Here is a 23,465-nt window from a genome sequence, read left to right as displayed (position 1 = left end):
ATCAGTGAGTGTGAAAATACAGAGATTTGATCTTAAATCTCCCACTTTACCAGGTATTTATAATAATAGTGTAGAGTTTATTCTGGATCTTTCTGAACTTTCCATCGACAGAAACATTACTTTTAGCTTGGTATACAAACCTTCTTGTTTTTAAGGTTTCGATTAAACTAATTTAATCTTAGTGACAGGGTAATAACCAGACCATAAAACTAAATGGGGATGTTAATACGGTGTTTAGGGTCTTATATTGATTAAATTACCGTTTTAATTTTAGCACTTTCCATCCCAAGATGGCGCATCCTACCTGCACTGTATCAACAGTGAAATGCGTTCGGTATCCATGGCAACTTTTGATTTTGATAACGACATATATGTTTACTGTTTTGTCTCCAGGTTACGCACCTATTAAGTGTATAAATGAGCAAACTCAGGGGCTCCACTAACACTGCTCTGTATTTATACATGTCCTGAAACATCTAACTGATCAATCAATGATATACTGATAAAATAATACATGATAAAGATCACATGAATAGTTGAAGTGTGCAGAAACTCGGTTATTAGCTCTGTACAGATAGCAGTTGTAACATCTCTGCCTATATTAAAATAACAACACACACCTGTGCATTTTCCAAGCACCTTTTACTTCCTTTCTTGCAGTTATTAGCTAGTTTATGGGCGCTAGCTAGTAGTAGTAAACTTAGTTATGTAATTATTGTATTTCATTTCATTTCATTACTTGCCGTCGTGTCTTTTATTGTGAAACAAGAAAAAGTAATAGGCCTGTGTAATAAAGCATTAGCGGGGCAGAATTCAGCTTCGTACTAATTCATTAAGTAATTAATTAATTAATTGTGTGTTTATTAAATTTTTTTTTTTTTTTTTCCGAGCAGCACATAATAACTGCAAGAAAAATAGTTGAAAAAGTTAAAATAATAACTTTAATAATAAAAATAATGATAAAAAATAATAAAAACAATTATAATAAAAAATAATAATAAATATATGTACAAGAAATCATAAGACAAATTTAAATAAAATTTGAGAGCAAGTGGGGTGGGGTCCAATTCGATTATGTTGCCGTTTTGTGGATTGAAATAAGATTCCCAAATCATTTTTAAATGCCTCAAAATATGGAGAAATGTTAACAAATCTACATTTGTGTATATAAAACTTGGCTCCAGCTTCTTACTAGTGATGGGAAAATCGAATAATTTAATTGACTTGGTTCTTTGAATCTCGGTAATCAAAATGAGTGAATCTCCTTTCGAGTCATTAGTTAATTTCATTTGTTTGATCCGAAAATAATTATTGTAAAATTTTCAACGTAAAATATACGTGTGTGTGTGTGTGTGTGTGTGTTTGTGTGTGTGTGTGTGTGTGTATGTATATATATATATATATATATATATATATATATATATATATATATATATATATATATATATATATATATATATATATGTAAATACATAGCATAATAATTGCATAGCGTATATCAGAATCACATGATAAAGGAACGAACGACTCAGCTCTCTACTGCACTGAAACTCACACACACACACACACACACACACACACACACAATCACTCAACTGTGTTACTGAGCTGCCTCAAATCTAAACTCAAACACACACTCATACTCATTTCACACATTCATGTCTGCAGTACCACCCATATTTCTTTATTTTGGAATACATAATTTTACATGCTGTTTTTTGCACATCCATTTGACTGCTACTATTGCTGTTTTGCACAACCTTTTGTATTTACATTTTGTGTTTATTTGCAAGTACACTGCTGTATCCAGTTCTCTTTTTCACACTGTACTGTATAAAACACAGTAGGTTTACTGGCGGTGCTCTTTCGTGTTGTGTGTATTTGTCCTACACTGTCTTGTGTTGTCTTTTGCACTGTCTTGTCTTGCACTGTTTGCACAGGTTGCACACGATGCACTTTATGTGGCGAGGACAACTTACTCAGTCCTTAGCTCTGTGTTCTTCTGTTAAGTAGCTTTATGTTATTTTATGTTGTTTTATTTAGCACCAGGGTTCTGGAGGAACAATGTCTCATTTCAGTGTGTTCTGCATCAGCTATATATGGTTAAAATGACAAAGGCTTCTTGACTTAACCTGAGGTCAGAGGACTCATGAGATGAACTATTCAATTGTGTTTCAATTGTAATGCACTGCATAGTGTCTTTGGGATTGACATGATGAAAGAACAAACGACTCGGACTAAAAGATTAGAGAGGAAAACTATTTTAATAGTTATCTATGATGGAATGGGAGTGCTTTAGTGCCTGTCGAATGGGCAGCTTGCACAGTGGAAAAGGCTCGATCAGTGTTGAATGATACACACAGGTTTTAGAGAAACAAATGCTTCCAACTAAAAAAACGTCTTTTTCTGGTAAGACCTTGCATATTCGAGCAAGGCAACGCTACTGCAGTCTGCATGATATGTTTTCTATGCTGTATTGTCAATAAATATGTGTATGTTTATGATATTTCATAATTCAGTATTTCATGATCAGTTACTTGTTTGAAATTATAAAGCTCACATGAATAGCAGATATGTGTAGCAAGCAGTCAGCCTTTGGGTCTTAGCTAATTTGCTAAAAAAAATATTCCTGAATATGGTCTAACGGGTTATATAACAGTCTTTCTCTCTCTCTCTCTCTCTCTCTCTCTCTCTCTCTCTCTCTCTCTCTCTCTCTCTCTCTCTCTCTCTCAAACACACACAGTTATATTAGTAACTAAAAATAATATGATGGACTAGATTCATATTGAATTGACTAAAAGCGAGGTTCTGCAAATAAACCTATGAAACGATGTTTCCTTCATTTCTTCTTGATATAAACACTGTAATAAATACAGGTCTTGGTAAGGGTATAGTTAGAAAAAAATATTGTCAGTACCAATGCAGCCGAGACACAGAAGTATGAAAAAAAGACAATAAAAGCAGTTGTAGAGCTTAAATTAGCGTAGGGCCTTTGCAAAACCAGTTAGAGTGTTGAACCAAAAATCTCTTTTTAATCTTATTCTCTTTTTAGCAGACTGTTATGCAGCTCATGAGACAAAGAAAACTGTGATTAAATTGGAAGCATATTGGATGCAGTGTGGTTGCACATTTCAGCCATCAAACATCTTGCTTTTTTCTGTCTGATTAATATACATTTTTGTTTACCAAAATAATTTATTAGAAAATTTCATGATTGGGTTCAAACTAAATAAACTCTGATTAGAAGGTGGTGTTTCTCTACAGTTACCAAATGTACTTGGAAAAATGTACTTGGTTTGTCTTCCTTCTTCTCCTCCTCCTCCTCCTCCTTCGCCTTCTTGTTTAGCTCCTCATTTTTTTTATATGTCCGCTACCAAATAATAGATTGGTGATTTAACGCCACCTATTGGAAACAATTGGACCAGATACAAGTTCCTAAAATATTTCATGCCTTTTGGTAGTGCACAGATTCCCAACCCTGGTCCTGGAGTGTACCAATGTCCTGCACATTTCACTGTTTTCAACTGACAACACATATCTATAAACAATGTCATATGGACATTGTGAGAGTGGACTCTTACAAATACCTGGGTGTTCACCTAAACAACAAACTGGACTGGACAGACAACACTGAGGCAATTTACAAGAAAGGGCAGAGCAGACTCTTTCTGCTGAGGAGACTACGGTCTTTTGGAGTGCAGGGAGAGCTACTAAAGGCCTTTTTTGTCTCTGTGGTGGCCTCAGCCATATTCTATGGAGTGGTCTGTTGGGGCAGCAGCATCTCTACTGCAGACAGGAAGAGACTAGACAAGCTGATCAGGAAGGCCAGGTCAGTCCTGGGGATTCCCCTGGACACTGTACAGAAAGTGGGAGAAAGGAGGATGGTAGCAAAACTATCATCATTGCTGGAGAACGCCTCTCACCCCCTGTATATAACCGATACATCGTTGAGCAGCTCCTTTAGTGACAGACTGTTACACCCTAAGTGTCTGAAGGAGCGTTAGAGAAGGTCTTTTCTCCGTGCTGCTATTAAACTCTACAATCAAAGCTGCTCCCAGTAAAACCAGTCACCAAATTACACACTGTTATTACTTTTTAGTTGTGCAATAACAATACCTGTGTGCTATATTACATGCAACATGTGCAATTTGGGATAATGCTGCTTTGGGATAATGTCCATTGATAAAATGCTATAAAAATATAACTGAATTTATTTTAATTAAAGGGTGATTAGTTGGAACCAGTCTAACTATTCTGCATGATTGTCATGAGTTAACTTGTGATTATTTGCAACTTAATCGCACATTTTAATCTGTTGTAAATGTACCTTAAAATTATACTTTCCAAGTTTTTAATACTCTAATAAGCATGGACAAACATGGATGCTTTATGCGAATGTATGTTTATTATTACCTGAACATAGAGCAATTTCAAAAATTAAGTTTTTCAAGAACTTGTTCATGTCTATTAAACACATGGAAAAAAAATAACCTAAAAAAAACACAGGTTCCCATTACTTTTCTTTCTTTGCACTGAGCCAGTTGCAAACAAGGCTGTTTACATTTCAAATGACAGGGCAGCTCGATTTAAAGTAATTTTGGTGTTTTAAATTATGTAAATCATCAGGACACCAAACGGAACTTTTGCTATGTTTCCACACGGACGGTTTTTACTGCCAGATATGTGCACCATGGTGGTTGATTTGAGATTTGAGACTTGGCACATCAGTAAAACAAATGTGTATTGATTAAAACATTTTCCAGTAAAGATTTATTTTGTATTTTTTGTCTGAGTAAAGAAAAGACCTTGTGAATAAATGTGTTGCATTAAAGGTTTTAATTCGGCCTCTTTTATATTTATTTATATTTATTTATAAAAATTGGTCAAACAGAAATATGTGCTGCATTAATCGCGTGTTAATAAAATTAGTCCTGTAAAATTATTTTGCGTTTTGACAGCCCTAATATAAAGATATGTGGGGATAGTGTTGGTGCCATGAGGGCTGGTCACTGCGGATCTCCTAAATTTTCCACAATCCTCTGCCACTGTTGGCACTCTGACCCCAGCTTTCTTACAAGATGGCATATGCAAAAATTACAATTACCCTTTGGGATTAATAAAGTACGGAATGTAATTTTTATACGGAATGTGTGTCTTTATATTTAATCATATTTTCTGTCTCATTTGTCAAAGTTTAGGCTCTTGAACAGGACGTGCATAGAGAATGAATAAGTAGATGAGTAATTAGTAATAATTATTAGTAAGTAGTTTGTTATATTGAACAGAAATATGCTTATTGTGCTATATGTGTGTGTGTTCATCTGGCTCTCCCTTGGGTCTTTCTTTTTTTCGACGTCATGTGTGATTGTCACAACGCGCATGCGCAGAAGACGCGGGTTCTCGTTCGGCAGCAGGTAAAGAGCAGGAGCTGCGCGTGTTTTCGCTTGTTGCTGTTGGACTCCGCCAAAATGCTCAAATTCCTTCCGAAGTTCTTGCTCTTGCTGTTGCTAGCATTCCCGGTAACCATTTTAATGAAAGGTAAGTTGTAAAGCTATTGTTCACCACCGGGTTTGTTAGCTAACTAGCCTGGGTTTCTTGGCTAGCTAGAAACCTGAAGTAGGTCGACTCGTGCACGATGAGCTTCCTTTAAATGTAAAATGTAGTAAGATTTACGTTTTATTTACACGCGTAATATTAGGAACTGATACGTGGGAAGGTTTTAGACACTAAATACACGCTGAAAGTATTTATTCTCTCAGTGAAGCTAAATAGTTAGCTTGCTCCATTCACGTCTTAACTGACGTGTCCTTAACGGCTAGTGCTGCTAGGCTAGTGCTAGCTTACAATGCAGCATTACTAGCCATGTTTGTAAAGGCATGGTCATGTAGACTGGTACAAATATGGATTAATGAGGAAGTAGACTTGGAGGCATTATTGTTTCGACATGTTATTAGTATGAATACGGAATATGTAGCAGGGTGATGTTGTGGCTAATGGGAAATCAAGTTGCTAACTTGGCACGCACAATAACAGATTGGACCTAAATGGTCAGGGTCACCAGTATTGGTCGTGGTGGCCTGAATTGTGTAGTGTTTCATGTGTAAACTAATAACGAGAATTACACAGTCTGCAGTATCTGTTACTCAAATATGTTTGCGCTGAAGGAAAGAGCTTTAGGCGCAGTGTTGAATAGTTAGATTTGATATCTTAGTCCTCTGTAAATGTGCCTCAGCTTTAAATCAGCACATTTTTTGAGCATAAATAACAGGAGACTGCATTGTCATAACAAAAGGTTGTGAGGCCTCACACAGTTCCTGCTGAATATTGCACCGCGATTTGATGCTTTGTGGAAGTCAGCTCATGATTTGGCAACACGATGTATGCCAACATTACTTCAAAAAAACATTCAGATACAAAACAATAGTCTTCTTTTGGGCTGGGGAATGGAGAATGTGGAAGTTGACCATTGCAATTTCTTGGATTGAAAAGACTATTTTAGTGATGAACTCTGATCCTTATTTTATTCAAACAAATCTGACGGTTCCGTTTTATCTGTATAGCACGTTTAACAACATTTTTAACAACGACATTGTCCAAAAGCAGCTTCAAAGAAGCAAATCAATTACAATAAAATAAAATTGGTACTCCCTGAAATAGTATAAGGAAGAAACCTTGAGAGGAACCAGACTTAGAAGGGAACCTATCCTCATCTGGGTGACATTGAATGTCAATTCATTACAGTTCAACCATTTTTGAAGTTATCAGACGTTCACTGGTTGACTCTTGAATGCAAAAACTGTTCATGGCATCTGTAGTCCTATGCCATTGTAGCAGATTCTGTATATTAGAGTTAAAAGCCATCTTTATGGCTCTTAAGAGTAAACCTGTTTAGTAATTTGATGGCTCTTTAGACTGCTCATGGGAAACTATCTTCAGCAGCGGAAGAACTCCATCCAGAGGTAGGGCATCAAAATGCATCAGGCCGGTCTGGAAAGAAGAAAGGGACAAGATAATTCAGACATTAGTGATATTGCAATAGACAAAAGAGTCTCCTACTCCACTTGCATTATGAGAGCTGAGAAAGTGAAGAGGTTTCATATTTTTTATACAACCTAAATCTCTAAATATCTCTTTCAGGTACGTTTGTAGCTGCACAGGATGTTACAGAAGAAGAAGAGGCAGCCGATGAAGATACTACTGATGATGTGATTGCTGAAGATGAGGATGATGAAGCAGAAGTGGAAGATGATGAAAACACAGAATTGGTATGAAGTTAGGATTATATCGTAATTGCAGGGGTAGTTAATAAACATAGAAATATATAAATCTATTAATTGTGTTGTGATCTGGGTCAGACTGAAGAAAAAGATGAAGAGGAAGAAGAAGAAGCTCTAGCAGGAGAGATAAAGCCTTCCCCTAATGCTGATACAACAATTCTGTTTGTCAAAGGAGAAGGTACCCAAATTACACTTTTAAGCCTTAACTTTGTAGTTTCTCTTTTAAATTTTAGTTGATATTGATAATTACAGTAATTACAGTATATACAGTATAATCCAAGTTGTTTGTTGAGAAATGGAACAGTTTACATTTAATTTGCTTATATATTTCCTCTTGATTTAATTCTAGACTTTCCAGCCAACAACATTGTGAAATTCCTGATGGGCTTCACTAATAAAGGCAGTGAGAATTTTGTAGTCGAGTCTCTGGACGCTTCCTTCCGCTACCCTCAAGACTTTCAGTTTTACATCCAAAACTTCACTGCTCTGCAGTTGGGTATAGAGGTACCTCCTCAGCGCCAGGCCACGTTTGAGTACTCTTTCATCCCCGCTGAGCCCATGGGTGGTCGTCCTTTTGGCTTGGTCATCAACCTCAACTACAAGGACAGCAGTGTGAGTGTGACACTACAACATAGATGTTGGAGATTTATAAAACTGTCTGGGCTGGTCATGGTATAAAACCCTCTAAAATAAAATGTTTATACAAAAAAAAGGTCAAGTAATAGACACTAACACCAGTTCATATATATATATATATATATATATATATATATATATATATATATATATATATATATATATATATATATATATATATATATATATATATTTTTATATATTATATATATTTATTTTTTTATTTTTTTATCTTTTATCAACAGGGCAACATTTTCCAGGATGCAGTGTTTAACCAGACAGTCACCATCACTGAGAGGGAGGATGGTTTGGATGGAGAAACGTGAGTGAATTAAAAATAAATAAATAAATATAAATAAGACATAAAACGTGTTAATTTGTTGTTAAATTAAGAGTAAATCTTTCCTCTGACAGACCTCCAAAAAACATGTTAAATAATGTCTAGGTTGTCCTTTTCTTACAGGATCTTCATGTACGTGTTCCTCTCTGGCCTTGGACTTCTGGTGGTTGTTGGCCTGCATCAGCTACTGGAATCTAGGAAGGTAAAAAAATCCAGTAATGGAATGGATGGAGTATGAAGTGTAGGGTTTCCCTGTTTATGAGATGATGTTCTGGTCATGAACAAACTAGGTTAAGTTAAAAGCAAGTACACAGAGAGATTAAATTGTTTTTCTTAGAGCCAATGATCAAGACACATGCATGATGTACACAGTGCTGAGAGGAGCCAATATATTTCAAGTTCATATAGGGATGGAGAAACAGTAAGCATGAGTACAAGGGGGTTGGGGGTCTCTAAATATCCCAAGCACACAAACATTTACCACGACAGTAAGATGTTGCAGTAAAGTTGTTTGGTGTACAAGTAGTGGTTTTAAGCTGCACTACAGGAATTTCATTACATTCTATTTGTGCTTATTATTATTTGAATGATTTGTAATTTTGTGCAGTTGTTGAAAATATGGAAAGCAAACAATGTCTGATTGCTTTTGAGATTAAGGCAGTAAGGTTTAAATTCCATTGTTATTTAAGTTTAAGACAAAGCAGTTACAGAAGACCGATAATGAGGGAAAAGTATAAAGGGCTACAATAGGAGAAGGGAGTCTTCTTTTAGAGTTTGCATCAGGCCCTGTTCACAGGTATTAGTAGCCCCTGGTAATCCAATCACAAGTAAACTACTGAAATGCATAATCGTTCAGGTTTCCAGTGACTACTTTGGATAGAATTTCATATGTTTTCCCTTGAGAAGGTTTCATTCTTTACATCAGTCTTCCACATTTATTTTAGGGCAGAAATGAATGACAAATCCTTTCACGTATTTGTAAAAGCTATCTTTCATTTGTTTTCAGGAACTTAAAATAAATCTGATCAGTGTTGCAAAAATCTTATTGCAGTGATGTGATTGGGTGTTTCTGTGGGTTTTTTATTTATTTTTTTGTTTTTGGGTTTTCTTTGTTTCCGTCCAAGATGCATCAATATATTGAGGTCACCTATATATATTAAACTACATTCAATGGTGGTTTGAGTATAATGTGACACAAGAGTCTCTATGATTGAATCACAGAGCATATTTAAGATACATTGGCCCTCGTTCAAATCTGTGTTTAGCACTGTCCAGTTGTGATCAGATTACTCACTATGCATGTTTATACCAGGTGTGAACGAGGTCTTATTATAGAGGTAGAATTCTATTATAATTAAAACAAATATGGGAGTATTTTTAATGAGCGTTCAGAGGAGAAATCAAACTTGACAGCACTTGGATGCTTGTACGTCTTTGCAGAGGAGGAGACCTGTGGCCAAGGTGGAGATGGGGACCTCCAACCATAATGATGTTGATATGAGCTGGATCCCTCAGGAAACACTCAATCAGATTAGTAAGTTATTTTATTATTTTTTTTATTTATTTATTTAATTTGTGTGTGTATGCGTATATATTATTTTTTAGTTTTAATAGAAGTTCAGATTTGTTCAGAGTTTTTAAACTTTGTTTGGTAGAAATGGTGATCTAAAACTTTTCCTTCTCATTTATGTAAAAAAATAAAAAATCCTCTGCCTTTTTCATTCATACTTTTTTGAGTACACGTCCTTATTAACTGTTCTGAGACAAACACAAGCTTTGCTTTCTATCTTTTGTCTTGCATGGTCTTGGCTGATGATGCTCTTGCTTATTCTCTGGACCACTCATTTTGTTTCCTTCTTTTACTCTTGCGTCCTCAGTGCAGAGTCGGCGAGGTGAGACTTCCTTTTGCTTGTCAGAAATGTTGTAGTATAGGAAAGTAGCAGATGAGGTCTCTCTTTTTCGTATTTTTATCATTTGTTTTCTACTTTTTTACTAGATTTTAAGTTAAATTCAGCTTTATTTGTATAGCGCTTTCAACAATGGGCATTATTCCAAAGTTTACAAAGATAAATAGGTTTTAGGAATTATTAATTTTGAAATACGAATTAGGTCTCAATTGTAAAAAAAAAAAAAAATTACTGTTCTTCTTATGAGTTTTTTTTAATCATAAACATGATTTGTAGTTTGACATTAAAATATATTTCATTGTTAAATGGTGTTTGTTTTTGTTAATATAAACATTTACAGCGATTCAGATTGAATTGTTTAAGCAGTAAAGTGATTTTGAAGTGACCTACTTGGACACTTGGTAAAGAGTAATGTTGCTAGGGCAGTGTTATTATTGAAAATGGGCACAGAAATTGTTTATTAAAAAGTATTATGGTTGAAGTGTCAGGTGGTCAGAGGGATGACAATAATATTATTATAATTATTAATAATAATCTAAAGTATGTTGATTTCGAATGAATGGCATTGTTGTATTTTCCCCTTTTTCCAGATAAGGCTTCCCCCAGAAGATCACCCCGTAAGAGGACGCAGAAGCGCTCTGCTGGATCAGATGAGTGAAAAGGGAGTGTAGTTCTGTTGCTCTTGGCTGTATGGTGCATGCTACTGAGCACAGTTTGACCATCATACAAACACCTATAGCGGTCAACACTCGTATACCAATATGGTCAAATTTTTTTCTAAATATAACAAATAAAAAATGAAAAAGTGACAACAATGAAAAGCTACTCCAGCCACTGTAATGGTGTAATTATTTTCTTTTCCTGTTTTGCTTTTTGAGATTAGTCAGTCTGACTTATCATTTTTTCTTAAATCTGTGGACAAAAGGCATAATTATGGTTTTGTTTGGTTTTCCAGAAAGCCATGTTTTGTTTTTGTTTTTTTTGTTTTGTTTTATTTTTTAATTAATCCCTCTCCTGGGTTTTGTTTTTCTTGGCACTGATTGACTTTATGCACATGTATTCTTAGCTGGGTCTTCCTCACTAATTTGGTAACTTGTTTCCAGCCAGTACGAGTGTGCATCTGCCATGTTCAAGTGCACTGAGTTTTTGTTTTTGGCCATTTTATTCTGCCATTGTGGTTTTGGAGGATCGCTGACTAGATGAAAACCATGCGCCCCGACTGTGCCTATTTTTATTATTCTCTGTTGTCTTTTCACTTCTCAGAATGTCTCCTGATTTTCAAGTGTGTTTTCAGGATATTAAATATCATATGATTTCCAGGAACACTGATGGTAGAAACTGGGAATAGGGAGTCTGTGGATTAATTTATTTTTTGTTATCTTTTTTTTTTTTTTTTTTTTGTCTTGTGGCATGAATTTTGATGCCTGTAATAAATACTGTGTAGTACACTACTGTACACAAATGGCCCCTATAGTTCAGGTGGGCTTTGACAACCCATGGTATATAAACAATTAGTGCTATAGACATGTACTTGCTTTTGAGTAGGTGTGTGATTTACTGACCGATTGCTTTCTTATTGATGTTTTTAAGGTTCAGCGGATACGTTTTTGAGAATAATTTACAAGTAGAAATGTCAAAGTGAACCAATTGACGTATAAGCTGAAACCAGGCAGTTAGCAAGGCTTCTCTACTTAGTCATGGCTTTCTCTTATTGGGACTTTCAGCTCTGCTCTACTTTCAAAAAAAAAACTAAAATGTTTTTGTTTCCCATTTATTGTTGAACAAATGTTGCCATTAAGACTGCCCACACAAGTATTAATGACTAGGGGGGAAAAGTTCTGAAGAGATTATGGAAAGTACAAAATAAAGATGAACATCAATGTTTTTGATTCTGTTTGTTTTGCTCACACACACACAACAAAGTAACTTAAGATAATCTAAGTCCCTAACTTCCCACCTGCTAGCAAATGAGGGGGGAAAAAAAGGTCAGTCAAGCATCTAAACATTTAGCAATAATGGTCACGGTTTTTTTAATAAATTGATTAGAAAAAAATAATGCAAAACGTTTCTCCTTGAAAACCAAGCTGATTTGAAAGTTGTCCCGTTCAGAAATCGTTCTAACAGTGTGTCAAAAGAAAAAGTAATTTCTTGCAGTTGTCTGGGGGCTGAAGTAAATTTTCTAAGCCATGTCAGAAGGCCACATCACGAACACAATGTTCCCCTTTCTACTGTTTCAAATAACCTGAAAGACAACAAAAATATTCTAAATATTTACTTACACTAGCTATGTGCTTTATTAGCAACATTTGCACATATGTGCAGTTATCCAACAGGACAATCATGCAGCTACGGCAGTCCTTCACAGGACAATATGCACATTCACACCACATTAGCTTTCCACATTTCAGCATGTGTTTAGATGCAGCAGGAAACAAAAGAACCTATGGGAAACCCACATCACCATTAGGAAAAACAGGAAGACAAAACCTTGTTTATAGGATTGAATCTGAAAATTATGGAGCTCTTAAACTGACTAAAACCAGTCTGTTTTGTATAATCTCAATGTAAAATATAAAAATAAATACATAGTCTATTATTAATAAAAATCTGGGGTAGCATTTCCACCTCCCAGCTTTAGGACCATGGGTGTGTGTAGATTTCTGCATGTTTTCCACACACTTCTAGCGTCTCAAGTTTCATCCTATGTCCTATAAACATTTTTGTATTTGGACTAGATATTGTATAATGCCTGTTTATGCAAATGTGTGTGGGAATGGGTGCTCGGTGCCAGCATTTTTAATGGTGTTCACAATCCTGAAGAAAATAAAGGACTCCTGAGGCCCGACAGACTGGGACAGATTGCACTGTATAGTGCGGCATGCACAGTTCTGCCTAAGAAGTGTTTCCTATGTTTACCTTTTGGAATGTTAATTTGTGTCTTTTTATTTTCTCACAATCACATTATATTATTTTTAGTCAGTCCACTAGTAAAGAAAAATACAGTAAAAAGTGTGTATCCTGTCCATTCTTTTACAATCAATATCCCACATACAGTAATGTGTTAATTTGTGCTGTTGAAATTCATAGTTGCCAATTCAGCCTTATGCATTTTCAATACTTTTAATCAAAAACATAGTTTACATCAGGTAATACTAAAATAAAGCATTGTCATATTGAAAAAAATGACTAAACATTTTGACTATCTTGTTCGTAAACAATGATAAAAGGACTTGTTATTTTGATGGCAATGATATGTTCATTGACACAAATACGTACTTTTGAGAGAAGAACTAAGGATTTTGAGCAACAGGCTTTTGCAAGAAATCCAATGTATTGTTTTGTTTGTACACATTGTTTTGAGAATGCACTTACTGATTTGCAAATCTTAAGGATGATTCGAGAAATGCTCCAAAGCAACTGAGAAAAACTGTAATGAACTGACAGCCAAGAAATGATGCCAAGCATACGAGCAGAATGTACTTACTGTACCTTACTGTTTTATTTGTGCACTTTATTCTGCATCCTGTTTGTTTTGTTGTTTATTAAATACTGACAGTATTGTTGAGTTTGATACCACTGGTGAACGACTTTATTGCATGGTGGTGGTATGAGTAGGAGGGCTGGGCCCCTGAGCTCACCTGTGTTTGAGATGTTAAGAGGTGTCTGTCTCTTTAAGGCGCCTGTCGGCTGCTGCTGCTGCATCTGGCTTTGTGTGAGAGGAAAAAGCACGCCATCGCAAGACAGGAAACATGCCTTAATTATACAGGGGGGAAAAGCAAACGAGAGGATACCCAACATACACGGTTTGCAACTGAACGACGAAAATAATATATAAAAAAAGTTTTAAAGTGACACGGTAAGATTAAGACACATGCATACATGTTGTTTATGGCGTATTGTTTGAACTGTAGCAACAAACTTTCTCTTTTTGCTTCTTTTATGGGTTACAAATGATGGCATGCTGTTCGTGTTTACTGTCGGCGTTGCATGAAGTTATACCAGGGAGCAAAATTATTATTTTTTTTTTAATAAGCGTCAGGAAACACTTGTGATGGACAAACAGAATAACTTGGAAAAGTAATGAGAGTTTATAGTGTTTTGGTAGTCGGAGTGCTTTTTGTGCACGAGTAGTGAATTGGGGCTTTTAGGTTACACTAGATTAATCTATATGTTCGGAATCACATGCGATCAAATACATGGCTTATTCCACTATAAATATTATGCATGTATTGCCTTTTTTTTTTTTTTTTGTCAAGCCAAGTGAAAACTTCCTCGAGCAAACAAAACTCGGGCTGAATCCCAAATGGCTGCTCATTCCCTTTTGTAAGTGTCCTGTGTAATAATGGCTCCCACACCCACTGGAGTGTACTTGATGTCCGAAAGGAAGCCGTTTAGGTTTTGTCCTTTTTAGTTCTTTGATACCTGGCGTCAACGCTTTGATGTTACCGCCCATTTTAACACAACAATGGCGCGAGGAAAGTGTGGAAAGTGTGTGTGCGTGTGTGCGCGCGCGTGTGTGTGTGTGTGTGCGTGCGCGCGCCTCCATTTTTGTAGACTGCTCCTTGTTGGAGAAGTGACTTCTTGTGGTTCCTGTGAGGCTGCAGGTGGGGATGAGGTTTGCTCGAGGCGGGATGCAGTCGACCTGGACACACACGGCACTGCCTGCGGTGCTTCTTGTGGTTTTGGCCGGACTTTCTGTTTCTACTGCATGCAATAAAGCATTGTGTGCCAGCGACGTCAGCAAGTGTTTAATACAGGTAAGGAGAGCTTTTCTTTTCAACAAATACTTTCAGGATTCATATAGTATATGCACTAGTCATTCAAAAGCACGAGGAAACCTGACCATCAAATGTGCTTCTTATTCCACTTCCACCGTTATAGTAATCATCTTCCACTCTTCTATGAAGAGTTCTGCTAGGTTTTGGAGCTTGGCTGTGGGTATTTGTGGTCATTCAGCCACAAGACCATTAGTGACGTTTACAGATGTGTGTTAATATTCCAGTTTATCAAAAAAAAAGGTTTTCAGGGGGCTCTGTGTGCAGGACAGTCAAATTCGTTCACACTACACTTGGTAGACCGTGTCTTTGTAAGTTGCTTTGTGCACAGGAGCATCATCATTCTGCAACAGGTTTATGTTGCTTAGTTCTAATAAAGGGATATTGTAAATGTACAGTATACTAATATATACACAAGTTTTGGGACGCCTAACTTTTCTAGCCATGTATGGTTCTTCTCCAAACTGTTATCACAAAGTTGGAGGTACACAATTGTATGGGATGTCTTTGGATGAATTGCATATAAGTTTCCCCTTCAGTTGAACTAGGAGACCCAAACCTGTTCCTGCATTATAATGCCCCATGTGCAAAGCCAGCTCCATTAAGATATGCTTAAAATGGGTTCAAGTGGACGATCTTGAGTGGCCCGCTATAGAGCTCTGACTTAGTCTATTGAACACCTTTTTATGACCGCAAATACGTGAAATGAAATGTTCAAAAAGACCATAGAAATCTTATGTCCAGATCTCCACAAATCTTTTGACCATATAGTTTTTGTTGTTGTTGTTTTTTTAAACATATAATTGTGTGTTTCCAGATTTGTAGCAAGAACCACATTACAGGTGTGGTCTTGGGTGTCTGCAAACCTTTGGCCATATAATATATATTATACTTTAGCCAGAGGAGAACATGGGGCAGTGAAGGCTTAAATACCTCCACCATGGCAAAGTATAGAACTGGCCGCACCAGAAAAAGCAAAGCTATAATAAAAAGCTATCATACAGCAAGTGAGAGCCAGAGAGCGCCAACATCAGCCCTTTATGGACAGAAACTGAAACACACATTTTGAACAGAGGCAAAGAGTGAGATATGCTGGGAAATAGTAATGAGACAGTAATACAAACGTGAACAAGTATTTATTGCGGGTGCTCCCACAATACAGAGCAAAAGAGAATATGTTGATGAGAAAAAGGTTTAGGTTACAGCGGCTCAAGCTAACAAAACGGAAAGGATTTTGAAAAGTGTGCTAAGTCATAATGCTGTTCAATGTCATTTAGAGCAATACAGTAAATTATTTGCAACATCTCTTTTCAGCCTTCTAGAAATTGATGATATAGCAAGTTTAATACAAATTACATTACCTAAATAACAACCAGATGAGCTTTTTTATATGAAGGAAAAAAAAATATATGTTTTATTATTTAGTGTCTTGTAATATTTCATACTGCTTTTACTGAATTGTCTGATGTGTGATATACTGCACCAGCATAATCTGTAAATTTTTGGTGTCTATTTACTGCACTACGTAACCTGCTATTATTTTGTAATTAACACTTCTACTTTTATTTCTATTTATTTAAATTATTCTTACCTTCTTGCATATCTTGTTTTGTAGTGTTAATGAGCAAGTCATATAAGTTTTATCTGAGTATCATTGACATTCAGTTTACTCCTTTGTGGTTTTAGGGTTGTGGTTGATCAGACTACATAGTCTTGTGTAAGTAAGAAAAATGGATACGTTTCCGTTGTAAATAGTAAATAGTGAGCTGTATTGTCTCATAGTATGCTATTCTGAGCCATTTTGATTCAGGTTCTACATTGCCTTTGGTGGGTATTGGGCTGCATTTTGCACATCTGGAATGTGACCTCTGCTCTTTACCTCTCCTGCTGTTTTGGCAGGCTGATGTTTCAGAGTGCACTCCAGAAAACCACAGCATACTCAAACTTGATCTGAGATGTGCATTTCACCAGAAAAATAACTGTTTACGCACGCACACGCACGCACGCACACATTTTTAAGTGTTTGAATAAATTTGAAATAACTTATGATCTAAATGTGTGTATATGCATCTATCTATCTATCTATCTATCTATCTATCTATCTATCTATCTATCTATCTATCTATCTATCTATCTATCTATCTATCATATATGTGAGAGAAAATCTAGATCTAAATTATGTCAGAATTGTCACATAAACAATGATTTGTATTGAGACTTGTGAAATTGCTTTATCTATTGCTTTATTAAAAATGTAAAAATCATGCTTGATTCCTGATATTTTTTCTTTCCTTTTTTTTTTTACTTGCATTATGGTTTTTTTTAAGGTAGTTCTTCTGTTGCTAGAAGCTATATTTATGTTTTTCAGGAGCTATGCCAATGCAGGCCGTCAGATGGGAACTGTTCGTGCTGTAAGGAGTGTATGCTGTGTCTGGGCACGCTGTGGGAGGAGTGCTGTGACTGTGTGGGTGAGTGTCAATTTAATTTCTAGTCAGTGTAACAGTAAAATTTAAATTGACAACATGAAGACATCATAATTATTCTGTAACTTGTTTATTACATTATTTTCTCTGTATTTGGTGAATTTAACAGATGCACGACGTGTCTTTCCTGTTGATGTGAAATTGAGTGTTGCCACCTGATTTTAACAGGCAGAATGCTGTTCGTAGTGTTATTTTCCTGTTTAGTAATCTGTGCTTTGATAACAGCTGTGTTTAATTTATTAACTCCCTCTCAGGCATGTGCAACCCGAGGAATTACAGTGACACACCAGCCACCTCCAAAAGCACCGTGGAGGATCTGTACAGGCCCATTCCCTCCCTGTTCAGAGCACTCACTGAGGGTGAAGCCCCCATCAACATGATGGTGGTCTCCTTTCCTGTGGCAGAGGAATTGTCCTACCATGAGAGCTTGGTGTCCTTCTTGGAGACAATGGAAGATCAGCATCAAAATGTCTCGTTGCCTGGCAACAGCATTCATTCTAGTTATGATAACACTCAAGGTAAGGTATGCTACACTGTTAGATTTCGTTCTCCAGTAACACACACCTTTTCACCCCAACTCTCATTTTTTTCCTTCCTTTTCTGTGGTAATGGTGTAGTTTGTAATGCACATGTATTTCTAGATCTGTTAGTAATCATATACAGTGAGGAAATTAAGTATTTGAACACCCTGCTATTTTGCTAGTTCTCCCACTTAGAAATCATGGAGGGGTCTGAAATTGTCATCGTAGGTGCATGTCCACTGTGAGAGACATAATCTAAAAAAAAAAAATCCAGAAATCACAATATATGATTTTTTAACTATTTATTTGTATGATACAGCTGCAAATAAGTATTTGAACACCTGAGAAAGTCAATGTCAATATTTGGTACAGTAGCCTTCGTTTGCAATTACAGAGGTCAAACATTTCCTGTAGTTTTTCACCAGGTTTGCACACACTGCAGGAGGGATTTTGGCCCACTCCTCCACACAAATCTTCTGTAGATCAGTCAGGTTTCTGGCCTGTTGCTGAGAAACACGGAGTTTGAGCTCCCTCCAAAGATTCTCTATTGGGTTTAGGTCTGGAGACTGGCTAGGCCATGCCAGAACCTTGATATGCTTCTTACAGAGCCACTCCTTGGTTATCCTGGCTGTGTGCTTCGGGTCATTGTCATGTTGGAAGACCCAGCCTCGACCCATCTTCAATGCTCTAACTGAGGGAAGGAGGTTGTTCCCCAAAATCTCGCAATACATGGCCCCGGTCATCCTCTCCTTAATACAGTGCAGTCGCCCTGTCCCATGTGCAGAAAAACACCCCCAAAGCATGATGCTACCACCCCCATGCTTCACAGTAGGGATGGTGTTCTTGGGATGGTACTTATCATTCTTCTTCCTTCAAACACGTTTAGTGGAATTATGACCCGAAAGTTCTATTTTGGTCTCATCTGACCACATGACTTTCTCCCATGACTCCTCTGGATCATCCAAATGGTCATTGGCAAACTTAAGACGTACCTGGACATGTGCTGGTTTAAGCAGGGAAACCTTCCGTGTCATGCATGATTTCAAACCATGACGTCTTAGTGTATTACCAACAGTAACCTTGGAAACGGTGGTCCCAGCTCTTTGCCGTTCATTGACCAGCTCCTCCCGTGTAGTTCTGGGCTGATTTCTCACCTTCCTTAGGATCATTGAGACCCCACGAGGTGAGATCTTGCATGGAGCCCCAGTCCGAGGGAGACTGACAGTCATGTTTAGCTTCTTCCATTTTCTAATGATTGCTCCAACAGTGGACCTTTTTTCACCAAGCTGCTTGGCAATTTCCCGTAGCCCTTTCCAGCCTTGTGGAGGTGTACAATTTTGTCTCTAGTGTCTTTGGACAGCTCTTTGGTCTTGGCCATGTTAGTAGTTGGATTCTTACTGATTGTATGGGGTGGACAGGTGTCTTTATGCAGCTAACGACCTCAAACAGGTGCATCTAATTTAGGATAATAAATGTAGTGGAGGTGGACATTTTAAAGGCAGACTAACAGGTCTTTGAGGGTCAGAATTCTAGCTGATAGACAAGTGTTCAAATACTTATTTGCAGCTGTATCATACAAATAAATAGTTTAAAAATCATATATTGTGATTTCTGGATTTTTATTTTTAGATTGTCTCTCACAGTGGACATGCACCTACGATGACAATTTCAGACCCCTCCATGATTTCTAAGTGGGAGAACTTGCAAAATAGCAGGGTGTTCAAATACTTATTTTCCTTACTGTAATGTTCATCACAACTTGATTAGGTACATTTTTGCTTGGCAGTATGTTTAGTTTCTTCATTTTTAACTGCCTACAATTTTCTTTCAGAGTTAGTGGATGATTCTTGGATCTGTCAGCTGTTTCATTAAAATAACATGTCCTGTATGCATTCAATATAAAAATAAAAAAAAACAAAATACATATTGTAAAATATATTTTTTAAACCCTTTATCCCTGGCATAAAATGACTTCTTGATTTAGGGCCTCATTTATAAGCTCCAGTAGCTTTGGAGCCTGCTGTGTTACTGATTTTAATTTATTGTGAAGCAAATCTCTTTACAGTGAGCCTGTGACCCCATCTTTGTTGTCTGACTACTTAATCAGACCACCGGCAGGGTGGAGGTGTTGATGTTCAGGAGGAAATTACAGCTTAAGTCAAGGGTTTAGAAAATTATTCTGATTTAACTCGGAGGTAAAGACCAGCCGAGATAATTTCCAGCTGGTTTTGTGGAGTGCCGGGGTTCAGCAATAAATTTCTTATTTTCTTTCCACAGATACTATGAAAGCAGATGTTTTAGGGATTCAAGAATTGCAGTTTTTCATAAATCTCTATCAATGTTAAAACCGTGTTACCAGTAATTATGTGGAGTGGTGTGAATTGTTTGCTAAGCAGGTGGTTATACGATCATGATACTCCACATACAGAAATTCAACAGTGTCCAAACTCGTTACAGTGGTGTGAAAAAGTGTTGGATAAAAGTCCTGATTTCTTTCTTTTTTTGCATGTTTGTCAAACTTTAATGTTTCAGATCATCAAACTAATTTAAATATTAGTAAAAGATAACACAAGTGAACACATGCAGTGTTTAAAGGTTTTTATTATTGAGGGAAAACAAAATCCAAAACTATATGGCCCTGTGTGAAAAAGTGTTAAAACTGTGGTTTACACACCTGAGTTCAGTTTCTTTAGCCACACCCAGGCCTGATTACTGCCACACCTGTTCACAATCAAGAACTCTTTTAAATTGGACCTGCCTGATAAAGTGAAGTAGACCAAAAGATTCTTAAAAGCTAGACATTATGCCAAGATCCACAGAAATTCAGAAACAAATGAGAAAGTAATTGAGATCTATCAGTGTGAAAAAGGTTATAAAGGCATTTCTAAAGCTTTGGGACTCCAGCGATCCACAATGAGAGACATTATTCACAAATAGCAAAAACATGGAACAGTAAAGAAACTTCCTAGGAGTGGCCGACTGACCAAAATTACCCCAAGGGCACAGCGACGACTCATTCAAGAGGTCACAAAAGACCCCACAACAACATCCAAAGAACTACAGGTCTCACTTGCCTCAGTTAAGGTCCACAGAATCGAAACACACACCATTCATGACTCCACCATAAGAAAGAGACTGGGAAAAATGGTCTGCCTGGCAGAGTTCCAAGATGAAAACTGCTGCTGAGCAAAAAGAACATAAAGGCTTGTCTCAGTTTTGCCAGAAAACATCTTGATTATCCCCAAGACTTTTGGGTAAATACTCTGTGGATTGACGAGACAAAAGTAGAACTTTTTGGAAGGTGTGTGTCCCATTACGTCTGGCGTAAAAGTAACACCGCATTTCAGAAAAGGATCATCATACCGACAGTAAAATATGGTGGTGGTAGTGTGATGGTCTGGGGCTGTTTTGCTGCTTTAGGACCTAAAAGACTTGCTGTGTTAATTGGAACCATGAATTTTGCTGTTTACCAAAAAATCCTGAAGGAAAATATCTGGCCATCTGTTCGTGACCTCAAGCTGAAGCGAACTTGGGTTCTGCAGCAGGACAATGATCCAAAACACACCAGCAAGTCCACCTCTGAATGGCTGAAGAACAACAAAATGAAGACTTTGGCGTGGCCTCGTCAAAGTCCCGACCTGAATCCTAGTGAGAGGCTGTGGCATGACCTCAAAATTCCTCCACAGTGCTGTAACAGACTCAATGCAAGTTATCGCAAATGCTTGATTGCAGTTATTGCTGCTAAGTGTGGCCCAACCAGTTAATAGGCTTAGGGGGCACTTTTTCACACAGGGCCATGTAGTTTTGGATTTTGTTTTCCCTCAATAATAAAAACCTTCATTTAAAAACTGCATGTTGTGTTTACTTGTGTTATCTTTTACTAATATTTAAATTAGTTTGATGATCTGAAACATTAAAGTTTGACAAACATGCAAGAAATCGGGAAGGGGGCAAACACTGTTTTTTTACCACTCTCTATACAACAGACATTTAGCAATGAAATAATTGAATTGGGTATACTGTTACTGAAATTATTTGCTTTTTATTCCATTGGAAGCATTTAACACTAGCGTACTTTGAAAAAAGGAATTAACTATGCAGTGGTGTATGTTACATTGGGAACTCATTTATTTGAAATGTAAAATAACCTCACAAAAGTTTATCAATTTCTAATCTTATTCTCCATCCCTCTAGAAAACATGTGCACCGTCGTGTACTTTGATGACTGTGTTTCGATCCGTCAGTGTAAGCAGTACTGTGAGTCGATGGGAGGCTCTAAATACCGCTGGTTTCACAACGCATGCTGCGAATGCATTGGGCCCGAGTGTATCGACTACGGCAGCAGAGCAGTGAAGTGCATGAATTGTCTCTTCTGAACCACCAGCCTCTGAGTGTTGTGGATGCTCATACTCCTGCCACAAGAGGGCACAATAATGGGACTGTAGGCTCAGTAGACACTGAACTAGGATTGGGTTGGGGGGTACGGCATGTGACAATCATGTAAATTACAAGCCCTTGTGATTTTGCTCTTTTGTATTAACCTTTTACACTTTTTTATAGGTTTCTAGAAAAAAAAGTATATATGGATTTTGTATTTTTCTTGAATGTAAACCATTGAGTAGGCAGTCGCTATTCACATGGTATTCAAAGGGCGTTCTGCCAAATTAATGCTTTTTATAGATTAACTGTTACCAAATTTTATTAGTTTATCCATCAAACCTAGTTTTAAAAATGTTTTTTGACTGATATCAAGCTTCTGGGTGTGAGGGAAAAAATCAATCCAATAGTACACTGTGTGTTGAAACAATTGCAGATGCAGTGAAGATTCTAGTGACATTTTGTTAGTCATAATTCTTCTACACTTCAGATGAAGGGACTGGCGCCATATACCGAAAGTGCCTGTATCAAAGTGTCATTTGATAGCAAACAGAACACCTATACTTTAATCTGGACTTTAAATCTGGTTAAGCTGTTTAAATACTGTCCCAAGATATTTAAGAGATGGGAAAGACTACAGCTTTAGGATTAATTTTAGTCGTTCTGTCAGAGCAGTGCTGTGTGTCAGTGCTGTTACTTCAAGGTACTTAATGCATATTGATCAAGGTTGCTATTCCACAAAAAAGTTGCATGTTTTGTTTTGCAATAATCCTCATTAAAAGACAAGTATTTGGTTCTGCTTGTTCTTCTGCAGTAATGTAATGTGCTTACGAGAAATTGGTCTAAAACAAGCATTTAAAAACAATCAAAAATGGTGGGAATAAAAATAAACCATTGTATTTTTTTAAATCATAGAAATATTGTAGAATCACAATTTCAATTGTAAACCTTAAAGAGCAAACTGGCATTTGTGTATTTGTAATTTTTTTGAAAAGTCATACACAATATTAAAGTTAGTGTTTTAATCAATTGCATCCATGCCAGTGTTTGATCTTTTTATGGATGCATTCTTTAAGCAGGTTCACTAATCCGTCTTCCGAAATTCATCTAAATGAAGGAGCGCATGTTCACATCAACTTGTGTATGACT

The 23,465-nt window shown here is 36.8% G+C and overlaps 2 protein-coding genes across 5 annotated transcripts; both read left to right on the top strand.

The window, feature by feature from the left end:
• Nucleotides 1-5,349: 5,349 nt before the first annotated feature.
• On the top strand, nt 5,350-12,044 carry ssr1 (signal sequence receptor, alpha). 2 transcript variants are annotated; one of them, XM_083548283.1, is made up of 9 exons: nt 5,350-5,538; nt 7,138-7,265; nt 7,356-7,455; nt 7,627-7,889; nt 8,159-8,235; nt 8,377-8,455; nt 9,694-9,787; nt 10,131-10,145; nt 10,751-12,044. In XM_083548283.1, exons 1-9 carry the CDS (start codon nt 5,358-5,360, stop codon nt 10,816-10,818), a joined length of 1,005 nt encoding a protein of 334 aa, XP_083404409.1. In that variant the 5' UTR covers nt 5,350-5,357; the 3' UTR covers nt 10,819-12,044. The 2 variants fall into 2 exon arrangements, with proteins under 2 accessions (XP_083404409.1, XP_083404410.1); XM_083548284.1 differs by lacking the exon at nt 10,131-10,145.
• Nucleotides 12,045-13,824: 1,780 nt separating this feature from the next.
• On the top strand, nt 13,825-23,345 carry LOC310730243 (twisted gastrulation protein homolog 1-A-like). Of its 3 annotated transcripts, none has more exons than XM_083549128.1 (5): nt 13,825-14,016; nt 14,758-14,917; nt 17,304-17,403; nt 17,673-17,936; nt 22,134-23,345. In XM_083549128.1, exons 2-5 carry the CDS (start codon nt 14,771-14,773, stop codon nt 22,313-22,315), a joined length of 693 nt encoding a protein of 230 aa, XP_083405254.1. In that variant the 5' UTR covers nt 13,825-14,016; nt 14,758-14,770; the 3' UTR covers nt 22,316-23,345. The 3 variants fall into 3 exon arrangements, with proteins under 3 accessions (XP_083405254.1, XP_083405253.1, XP_083405252.1); XM_083549127.1 differs by having other exon boundaries at nt 13,826-14,008; XM_083549126.1 differs by having other exon boundaries at nt 13,826-14,016; nt 14,765-14,917.
• The last annotated feature ends 120 nt before the right edge of the window (nt 23,346-23,465 follow it).

This window comes from Silurus aristotelis, assembly GCF_946808225.1.
Source record: "Silurus aristotelis genome assembly, chromosome: 1".
In the NCBI taxonomy this organism is placed as follows: Eukaryota; Metazoa; Chordata; class Actinopteri; order Siluriformes; family Siluridae; genus Silurus; species Silurus aristotelis.
This window is presented reverse-complemented; position numbering and strand designations above follow the sequence as displayed.

Excerpts from the sequence above, each read along its gene's own strand:
- ssr1 (XM_083548283.1), top strand. The coding sequence starts at position 5,358 with ATGTGTGATTGTCACAACGCGCATGCGCAGAAGACGCGGGTTCTCGTT. Across the intron at positions 7,266-7,355 it reads ATGATGAAAACACAGAATTG|ACTGAAGAAAAAGATGAAGA; the intron begins GTATGAAGTTAG and ends GATCTGGGTCAG. Across the intron at positions 8,456-9,693 it reads AGCTACTGGAATCTAGGAAG|AGGAGGAGACCTGTGGCCAA; the intron begins GTAAAAAAATCC and ends ACGTCTTTGCAG.
- LOC310730243 (XM_083549128.1), top strand. The coding sequence starts at position 14,771 with ATGAGGTTTGCTCGAGGCGGGATGCAGTCGACCTGGACACACACGGCA. Across the intron at positions 17,404-17,672 it reads GGAGTGCTGTGACTGTGTGG|GCATGTGCAACCCGAGGAAT; the intron begins GTGAGTGTCAAT and ends ACTCCCTCTCAG. Across the intron at positions 17,937-22,133 it reads TAGTTATGATAACACTCAAG|AAAACATGTGCACCGTCGTG; the intron begins GTAAGGTATGCT and ends CCATCCCTCTAG.